The sequence below is a fragment of the Cebus imitator genome, unplaced genomic scaffold, assembly GCF_001604975.1.
Source record: "Cebus imitator isolate Cc_AM_T3 unplaced genomic scaffold, Cebus_imitator-1.0 Scaffold399, whole genome shotgun sequence".
NCBI lineage: Eukaryota > Metazoa > Chordata > Mammalia > Primates > Cebidae > Cebus > Cebus imitator.
The window spans coordinates 63,388-74,190 of record NW_016107714.1 but is presented as its reverse complement, the minus strand read 5'-3'; the positions used below and the strand labels follow the sequence as shown (position 1 = coordinate 74,190).

The 10,803-nt window shown below is 41.7% G+C and overlaps 1 protein-coding gene across 1 annotated transcript in view; it reads left to right on the top strand.

Annotated features, from left to right (window-relative positions):
• Nucleotides 1-5,118: 5,118 nt before the first annotated feature.
• LOC108289285 (RNA/RNP complex-1-interacting phosphatase-like) overlaps nucleotides 5,119-10,803 on the top strand; it is a 43,768-nt gene continuing 38,083 nt past the window's right edge. The window contains exon 1 of the mRNA XM_037731437.1: nucleotides 5,119-5,409. Within this exon, the coding sequence (XP_037587365.1) occupies nucleotides 5,171-5,409 (239 nt within the window). The 5' untranslated portion in view covers nucleotides 5,119-5,170. The remainder of the gene's footprint in view (nucleotides 5,410-10,803) is intronic.

Here is a 10,803-nt window from a genome sequence, read left to right as displayed (position 1 = left end):
CGCCTCCTGAGTTCAGGCAATTCTCCTGCCTCAGCCTCTTGAGTAGCTGGGATTACAGGCACGCGCCACCATGCCCAGCTGATTTTTTGTATTTTTAATAGAGACTGGGTTTCACAATGTTGACCAGGATGGTCTCGATCTCTTGACCTCGTGATCCACCCGCCTCGGCCTCCCAAAGTGCTGGGATTACAGGCGTGAGCCACCGCGCCCGGCCATCCTGCTTTTTTATATGTGAGAGGCATTCAGGGTATTTTCTTTCTTCTCACATAAGAGGATCCAATGTTGCAGTTACTTATAGCTACCTCTCCCTTGCAAACAGCCACTATGGAATCTTGGGCCTTTAGAATTCCCTGGTGGCCATGCTTGGGTGCAAGGGCCAGGCAAAATGAAGAGTTGAATTTAGTGGAGAATAGGAAACAGGCAAGGTTAGGGTATAGGAACAAAGAGATTTGTGTGAATTTTTTGGTTTCTGTGAGAAACAATTACACACACTTATTTTGTATTAACAGAACATACAATTCAATATTTTTTATGTAGCTAGATAGTCCAGAAACTTCCATGACTTTTGTACACTGAAGAAAATAATTGTGATGTATTTTTTCCATTTTGTTTTATGTAATATCGCCTCATTTATATCATTCATTAGTATGTCTATAGAATGTAGATTGCTTTTATTTTATTATTTTTATTTATTTATTTTTGAGACAGCATTTCACGTTTGTCTCCCAGGCTGGAGTGCAGTGGCACGATCTCGGCTCACTGGAACCTCTACCTCCTGGGTTCAAGCAATTCTCCTGCCTCAGCCTCCTCAGTAGCTGGGATTACAGGCGCCCACCATCATGCCCTACTAATTTTTGCATTTTTAGTAGAGATAGGGTTTCACTATGTTGACCAGACTGGTGTCAAACTCCTGACCTCAGGTGATCTGCCCACCTCAGCCTCCCAGCCTGCTGAGATTATAGGCTTGAGCCACTGTACCTGGACTGTAGATTGCTTTTAAATGTCCTGGTTTTACTACATGTTTTTTTTCCTTGTCATATTTTTAAGGAATACAATATTGTAAGACATATTGCATGTTTTTCTCATAATGGCTGTTTACTTTGAAACATCGTGAACTATCTTGACCTGATAGGTTTTGTGGAGGAAATCAAAAAGGGGTGTGTGAAAAAGGCACTGTGGTGAGTTGTGCTGTGTGCTCAAAGAAAGAAAGAGATGTCTGCAGTCAGCCCAAGTTGACCTGGATTGCTTTGGTTTTTGTTTTTCTAGTTAGTGCTTTTCTCACTAACTTCTTTTATAACTGTGTAAAATGAGTTAGGGTCAAGTTGCTGGTGATTTCTGTGTGGAATCAGCTGGTTTGGGGGAGGAAATCTATGGATATAATCATTTACCTTGGAGGTAAGCTTTTAGAGACACCTGAATTGATCTTTTTTTTTTTTTTTTTTTTTTTATTGAGGTGGAATCTCGCTCTGTTGCCCAGGCTGGAGTGCAGTGGCACCGTCACAGCTCACTGCAGTCTTGACCTCCCCAGGCTCAAGCGATTCTCCCATCTCGGCCTCCCAAAGCACTGAGATTACAGGCGGGAGCTACCATGCCCAGCTGAATATTAAAAACGTCACTACACNCTTGAGATGGAATCTCACTCTGTTGCCCAGGTTGGAGGTCAGTGGCACAATCTTGGCTGACTGCAATCTCCAACTTCGGGGTTCAAGCAATTCTCCTGCCTCAGACTCCTGAGTAGCTAGGCTTACAAGTGCACACTACCACACCCAGATAATAATTGTAATTTTAGTAGAGGTGGGGTTTCACCAGGTTGGTGAGGCTGGTTTTGAACTCCTGACCTCAGGTGATCCGCCCACCTTGGCTTCTCAAAGTGCTGGGATTACAGGCGTGAGCCACCACGTCTGACCCTGAATTGATCTACTGAGGAAATTTTCTAGTATGTGTGAGAAGGTACAGAATGCCAAGAGCCCACAAGAGGATAAACTCAAGATGGGACCTCTGAAGATAAATATTGCATTTATAGACCTATTTTCTCATCTCTTCCAATAATGCTTCTAGTATTATGAGATACGAATTTTTTCTGTGATTGTATGTGGGTGGGTGATGCTTATCTGAGAAGAAATTTGGCAAGGGCTGGCAGCATAGATATAGGCTTAAACTATACAATGTTTTGAAGTTTTATTTTCTCCTTTCAGCTTAGTTTCATACCTCAGATAGCCTGCATTTATGCTTGTATGTAATGTGAGACTAATACACGCTAAGTATCTGCAAGCCAAACTAGTGTCTATTTTTTCTATGTTCCAATGGAAATCAAGGGAATCCATAGCTACTACAGATTATACTGGTGGTATAAGGTGGGAGGAGTATAGTAAAATTATTTCTGATAGTAATAAAGTGTTTACTTATTAAAATATTCAGTTCTAACATTCAATTCTAGTTAGGCAAATGCTTATCATAGGTTGACCTTTCTTGGTCCCCAGCTTCTGTAATGATACTCTGTCCATAGTTCCAGCCACTTAACAATCGCCTTCAGTCTTAATATCATTTTAACCTCTAAAATAAATCTTACATGTAGGACAAAGATCCTAAAAAGCTTGAGCACAACACTCTGGAACTTAGCATTAAGTCCTACCATGACCTAAAGCCTCAGTTTTTATAGTTAGGGCTTTGTGTTGTTTCAGAAACCTACTCCCTGCATTTTGCACCCATCAGTATGACTGGTACTTGGTGTAACATAACCAGTCCTTCTACCCATTAGGCCCTTTCTGTTCTATCCATAGTCTCTTTCTGGTTTTATTGAAGACTGGAATCCCTCAAACTCCGATATGGTATCTGGGGCCCTAGCAGATACTGGTAGACTTGTCAGTATCCACTGCTTAGCTGTTTGGTGCTCTAAGTATGCCTTGCTCCTGTGATTTCCACCCCAGAGTACTGTACACTTGTGAAGGCATTCTTCTTCCTCATGTTGGACTCAGTCTCATCTAAAGACCTACTCTTTGTCAGATCCCATACTTTGTAGAAACCCTATTCTGCCTAGGTCTGGGTTTTGTTGTGTCAACTGTAACTGAGTTTGTTCTAACCCCAGTGTTGTGACTTTTAGCAGACTGAAAGTGTAAGCCCAATATAGCTTTTCTAGTTTCTGAAAAACTTATGACACGTTTTGTATCTTGTCATATCTATAGACATTTGTACCATTTGTAGTTTTGGGCCACTATTCAGTTATTGGATTTATTTTTTCATAAATTACAAAAGAATATTGTGTTATTTATTTTTTGGAGCTGGAGTCTTGGTGTGTTGCTCAGGCTGGAGTGCAATATGCCTTCATCTGGTTCACTGCAACCTCAGCCTCCTGCATTCAAGCCATTCTCCTGCCTCAGCCTCCCAGGTAGCCTGGAGTACAGGTGTGAGCCACTATGTCTGGCTAATTTTTGGGCTAATTTTTGTATTTTTAGTAGAGACGTGTTTTCACCATGTTGGCCAGGCTGGTCTCAAACTTCTGACCTCAAGTGATCCGCCTGCCTCAGCCTCCCAAAGTGCTGGGATTATAGGCTGGGATCACTGCACCTGGACAGAATATTTTATAATTGACTGTCAAATTTGAATGTGGACTGGGTGTGGTGGCTCATGCTTGTAATCCCGGATCTTTGGGAGGCAGAGAAAGGCTGATCACTTGAGATCAGGAGTTCAAGACCAGCCAGGCCAACTTAGTGAAACTCCATCTTTACTAAAAATACAAAAAAATTAGCCAGGTGTGGTGGTGTGTGCCTATAGTCCCAGCTATTTGAGAGACTGAGGGAGGAGAATCATTTGAACCCGGGAGGCAGAAATTGCAGTGAGCCGAGATCGTGCTACTGCACTCCAGCCTGGGTGACAGAGTGAGACTCCGTGTCAGCAACAACAACAACAACAACAACTAATTGAATATTCCTAATTGTAGGTTTGCTATGTTCAGCTAACATGTCTTTTTCTTTTTCCAGTTAACAATTTATGAATATTGACATATTTTTAATGATGTGGAAATTTTCAGAATTGTAAATGTTTATGTATTTAAAACTGGTTAGAATATTCCTTTCTCAAAAGTGTTAATAAAGCTAGTGGCCTTGCTCTATTAACATTCATTTATTCAATAACTCTGACTTTTCTGATCCTCGGTTCACCCAACTCTAAAATGATTGCAAAGATTACTGAAAATATATGTAAGATACTTCCATAAATTAGAAAGTAAGAAGTAAAAATTACTTAAAAAAATCTACAATCCTAATTACTTACAGTTTAATCTGAAATTTAGTATTCTCTTCCGTTTTCAGAGCTGCTATAGTGCATGCTGTTCCTTTGCTGTTCCACTTGTGGCAGAATTCAACGTTTTTCTAACAGGTACAGATCTTTATGCTTGAGACTGTGTGGAAACTTTGGACTTGAGCTCTGTTCTCAGTTATTTTTAGTATTTGCCAAAACCTAAATACATCTGTCCACTTCTAGCATGATACCTGGTAAGTGATAGAACCCAATAAAAGTTCGGCTGTGATGGGAGTGGATGTTCGTACATTATTTTTGGAGGATAATTAGGTAGCATCTCTCAAAATTTTAAGTTTGTATGCATTTCATTCTAGACATTCTACTTCTAGGAATTTAGATATAGCTGTATATGTGTATAAGGATGTTCACATTGCAGCATTGTCTGTAACAAGATTTGAAAAGAACCTGAAAACAACAAAAGGTCCATTAACATTGAACTGGCTGAGTTACTGATAATCCAATAAATTCCCTATAGCCACTAAAAATAGAATGTAAGTATGCATAAATTGACTGGGAAAATCAGTGTTTGAGATAAATTGTAGAATATGTTTAGTTGTTCCTTTTGTATAAAAATAGAGAACATATATATGTGTGAAAGTAAATATTTATACACAATATGCAAAATGTGAATGTAAGCACTTGTAAATATCTAGAACACACAAAGAAGGGTGGGGGAGGTGATGCTCGGGGGAGTTACGGGGTGGGGACAGACGGACATTCCTGTGCCACACTGTTTGAATTCTGAAGGGTCTATACACACCCTCATTGACCTGTGCTACCAGCCTCTGGCTAAAGAGGGCGCTGTAGCCACCAAAGTCTTGTTTACAAATCAAGCGTCTCAGTAAGCCTGCGTGGTTACGCCCTCACGACCGACATGCGCAATAGCGAGACGCCGGAGCTCTGCGTGTGTGGCTTCCGAGTCTCTTTAGGAGTAGAGTCGTATCCTGGCACTGAGGGCGCCGGAGTGACGCTTCTGGCCGGCTTGGCATTGCGTGGGCGGCTTCTTGGGGCCCACATGAGCCAATGGCATCATCCCGGCAGTGGCTGGGGTCGGGGACGCGACTTTCCTGGACACTCCTCAGCCAAGAAGAGCGGAAACCACGTCCCCGAAAGGTAATAATATGTCTTGGGCCCCTGGCATGGCCTTTCCAGCTCATGGCTTCTGGGCGTGGGCTTCATCTTTTGTGGTCTCTGCGTCTCGCTTTTGCTGTCACAAGCTTGGCTTGTCCGCCCCTTGCTTTGAGGCTTTTACCCTCTTCGCCACCCACTGTAGCTGAAAGGGGCAATGTCTGTGATGTCCTGTGATTTCGCCTTATTCTTGTAAAAGCGAGGTTCTGGCCATTACTCTTAGGTAAAAAATACGGAAGGATTGCTTTAAGGCGGGACTGTTACTTTTGGGGACACTCCTCAATTCCTTGTTACTTGGCACGGAAAGTGTATGATTGAGTTAGGAACCCAGCATTAGTAGCGCCCTGTGATCTCACGTGGAAAGTTGGTTTGTATTGTTTTCAGAAACCACGAAGAACAAATGCTGTTAGGTTCTAACAGGCCTCATTTGAGAGATGTTCCTTTATACGTACAAATGATTAATTTTGAGACATTGCACGTATGTGCAGTGAACTGTTTTTACTCCTTGAGACCATCCTTCACCATCTCGTACCTCAATAAATCCTCTTCATATTATGTCCTATGTTTTGACTGTCACCTTCTATCAGCACCCTAATATAGGTCTTGCCTGACCTATTGCAATTGGGTTCTAATTACTGCGTCGCCTGTTTGTTTTCTTCCAATCCGTTTTTTTGTTTGTTTGAGACTGAGTTTGCTCTTCTCCCTCAGGCTAGAGTGCAATGGCCTGATCTTGGCTCACCCCAAGCTCCTCCTTCCCATTTCAAGCAATTCTCCTGCCTCAGACTCCCAAGTTGATGGGATTATAGGTGCCCGCCACCACATCTGGCTTTTTTTGTATTTGTAGTCGAGACCAGGTTTTATCATGTGGGTCAGGCTGTTCTTGAACTCCTGACCTCCGGTGATCCGCCAGCGTTGGCCTCCTCCCAAAGTGCTGAGATTGCAGGTGTGAGCCGCTGCGTCCAGCCCAAACTGTTCTTCACAACAACAAAAAAATCGTTGGTTTTTTTTTGGAGACAGTGTCTTGCTGTGTCACCCAAGCTAGAGTGCAGTGGCACAATCATAGCTCACTGCAACTCAGCCTCCAAGGCTCATTCAATCTTCCTACCTCAGCCTTCCTGGTAGCTGAGACTGCAGGCGTGCACCACCGTGCCCAGCTAATTTTTGTATTTTGTATTTTTATTTTTTTTTTGTTTCGCCATGTTGGGTAGGCTGTTCTTGTACTCCTGGTCTCAAGCAATTCACCTGCATTAGCCTCCCAATATTCTGGGACTACAGGATAAGCTGCTGCACCTGGCCAAGAAATCTTTTTAACAGGTAATTACTAAAAATTGAAATTGAATTGGAATTGGAATATTGGTCATGAGCATTGCTCTTAACATTGTTTTAAGAGTAAGGACTGGAAGTGGTGGCTCACACCTGTAATCCCCACACTTTGGGAGGCTGAAGTCGGCCTGATCACTTGAGGTCAGGAGTTCGAGACCAGCTTGGCCAACATGGAGAAACTCTGCCTCTACTAAAAGTAGAAAAATTAGCTGAGCATGGTGATGGGCACCTGTAATCCTTGCTACTTGGGATGCCAAGGCACAAGAATGGCTTAAACTGGAGGTGGAGGTTGCAGTGAGCAGAGATCGTGCCACTGCACTCCAGCCTGGGCGACAGAGTGAGACTCTTGTCTCAAAATAAATAAAATTAAAAAAAAATTTTTTAAGAGTAAAAATGAACTCCTTTTTGTCTGTAGTATGAGGCTTCGCATGATCTGGGATCCTCTGTCCTTCTCCAGCCCCATCTCTTGCCACTCTTGCTTGTCCTCACTTTCTATGCTTCAAATATACAGAATTAACCCTAGTTAATTTTTTTTTTTTTTTTTTTTTTGAGACGGAGCTCTGCTCTTGTTGCCCAGGCTGGTTTGCAATGGTGCAATCACTGCTCACTGCAACCTCCATCTCCCAGGTTCATGCATTTCTTCCCCTCAGCCTCCTGAGTAGCTGGGATTGCGGGCATGCGTCACCACCAATTTTTTTTTTTTTTTTGTATTTTTAGTAGAGACAGGGTTTCTCTGTGTTGGTCAGGCTGGTCTTGAACTTCCGTCCTCAGGTGGTCTGCCTGCCTTGGCCTCCCAAAGTGCTGGGGTTACAGACGTGAGCCACTGCACCTGGCCGTTAATTGTAACTCATGCTACTTTTCACTGTAATTCTTAGCATTATTATTATTATTATTTTAATTTTTTTTGAGACAGAGTCTTGCTCTGTTGCCAGGTGCCAGGCTGGAGTGCAGTGGTGCGATCTCAGCTCACTGCCACCTCCACCTACCAAGTTCAAGCAATTCTCCTGCCTCAGCCTCCCAAATAGCTGGGATTACAGGCATGCGCCATCACACCCAGCTCCTTTTTGTATTTTTAGTAGAGATGGGGTTTCAACATGTTGGCCAGGCTGGTCTCAAACTTCTGACCTCGGGTGATCTGCCTGCCTCAGCCTCCCAAAGTGCTGGCGTGAGCCACCGTGCCTGGCCATTCTTAGCATTATTAAGTGAAGTTCACAGTCCCTCTTCTAGCAGATTTTCTCTTAAAATATGAACCTGAAGTTTCCTAGTAATTGAACTTGATGTCATCAATTGTATGAAAACTAAAACCATGAAGTGAAATAATAGAATTTGAATTATTTCAGTGAATATGTTTGTATTAATGGCACTTTAATATCTGGTACTTGGCTAAGTTTTATCAGGGATACAGAAGTTCTGGGTATCTCTTTTTTATATAGGCCTTATTTGATGATAACTTTGTGCTGTTTAGTTGCCATATTTCCATTTTCATGATGGGGAACAGGAGAGAAAGACAGTATAGATGGTTACTTAGTGGGGTTGAATAAGTGGAGTGGTGAAATGCAAAGCAGAGAGAAGAGAGGACATGCCATGTGGGCTGTGATTCCCATTTTCAAGAAATCTTATTCTGTGCAAGGAGACAAAGCTAACATACAATTTGGCTAACAAAAAATATATGTAATAGGTGGAAAGACTATCCCCCAATTGGCCAGCGGATGCCTGGGACTCATTTTATTGCTTTCAAAGTTCCTTTGCAATAGATAAGCAAAAGTTAATTCAGTATTCTTTCAGACATCTAAATTCATCATGCAGAACACTGTTCTCAGCTCTATCACATTCCATTTTCTCTTTTTTTAGCAAATACTTTGTAATGACCCCTTTACTATCCTGAAATGAAGTTCATAGGTACATACAACCTGCTTCAATATTTTAAAGAAAAATACCAGTTCACACCCTAACTATAATATAAAGAATAAAATAAAAGTAATTTATAATAAAGTAATACATATTTCAATATATAAATATTTGGACATGACTGCATTAAAAGACATAGAATAATAGTTGCCTGTGCCTTGAATTCAATAACTACAAATGTAGAGACTGATCTAGGTGGCTGATATTGCCTTAGTGGTAGGACTTTCTAATATAGATTTCCAAACAAAACAAAGTATACTCTTCATTTGGTTGATAAGGTGATTGCTATCCTGGAAAATTAAATATATATTAAAATTGTACAAAAAATAATTTGCGATTATTTGTGAAATGGAGTGAGGTTCTAAGGCCAAGCTAAATATGAACAGCTTTTTATCTATATTAATGTTGAATAGGGCATTCAAAAGCCATTCAGGATGTGGGACACATTTGTAGGACTGTTCTGAATTTGGCAAGCTATCTAGAATTTGTAACCCTTACCACTGAATGTCAGTGGGCCTCTTTTCCTCCCATAGTCACAATAAAAAATATGCCCTGGATCATCAAGGTTAGGGTTTCAGTGTGGAAAATCTCAAGATTGTGTGTGTGTGTGTGTGTGTGTGTGTGTGTGTGTGTGTTTTGAACTAGGAAAGGAATAGGAGGGATAGGAGGGGACAGCTTTTGACAGCCATAAAAAAGATGAGAAGGTGAAGACAAATATTGTTTTCTAGATTCTGTGTCTTATTAGACTTCCCCAGCATAGCTCAGCTTAGTATCCGGAGAAGCCCACTTGAAATGTTTTGGGAATTTACTTAATTTGTGACTCATAGATCAGATTTCCTTTTTCAACTGCTGTGTCAGCTTCTCTGCATGTCTGGGCTTAAAGTGAGTCATTTCAGGCCAGGCCCGGTGGATCACGTTTGTAATACCAGTACTTTGGGAGGCCAAGGTGGGTGGATCGCTTGAGTCCAGGAGTTTTAGACCAGCCTGGGCAACATTGCGAAACCCTGATTACAAAAAATACAAAAATTAACTGGGCATGGTGGTGCGTGCTTGTGGTCTCTGCTGCTCGAGAGGCTGAGGTGGGAGGATCGATTGCGCCCAGGAGGTCAAGGCTGCAGTGGGCCATGATCATGCCCCTGCACTCCAGCCTGGGCCACAGAGTGAGACCTTGTCTCCAAAAAAAAAAAGGTGTTGTTGGAGGTACATGGAGTTTTTAAGGAGGTGAAACTGTTCTGTATGATGCTATAAGGGTAGAACATGTCATTATAGAGAGATCAAAACCCATAAAAGGGTTTCATATATGGTAACATATTTCATAACAATCCTGTGCTGATGAAGTAGCAGTAGTACTAATATATCTCTTCTTGAGTGCTTATTCTGCACTAGCTCAGAGGATACGTAGATGGTTACAACTAATAAATAATTTTATAGATAATGAAGCAGGCTCAGAAAAAAAGAATCAAAACTTGAACTTAGTTCTTTCTTTTTTTTGTGGCAAAATATGCATAACATAATATGTACATATAATGCACAATACAGAATGAATCATGCATACCTACACTCTAGACTTTGGTGATAACGACGTGTCCAAGTTGGTTCTTCATTTGTAACAAATGGACCACACTGGTATGGAATGTGGATAGTGGGGGAGTCTGGGTGGGGTGGGAGAGGGAAAGTACATGTGAGAACTGTCGTTTTTGCCCAGTTTTGCTGTGAACCTGAAATTGCTCTGAAAACTAGTGTGTTTTTTAAAATGTACGTTGCTGGCACCTGAATAGCCAGACAGATTGATAGAACAGAGCACAAAGTTCAAAAATAAGCCAAATACGTAAAAGAACGTTTAGCAATGAAGGCCATCCTTCATATATGTAGACGTGTAAGAAATATTTATTTGTGAGGCTGAGACAGGATTGCTTGAGCTCAGGAGCTTGAGATGAGCCTGGGCAAAATGACAAGACACTATCTCATTGTTTTGTTTTGTTTTGTTTTATTTTGAGACAGAATCTGTCTCTGTTGCTGAGCTGGAGTGCAGTGGCGCAATCTCAGCTCACTGCAACTTCCACCTCTCAGGTTCAAGCGATTCTCCTGCCTTAGCCTCCCAAGTAGCTGCAACTACATGCCACCACACAAGGCTAATTTTTTGTATTT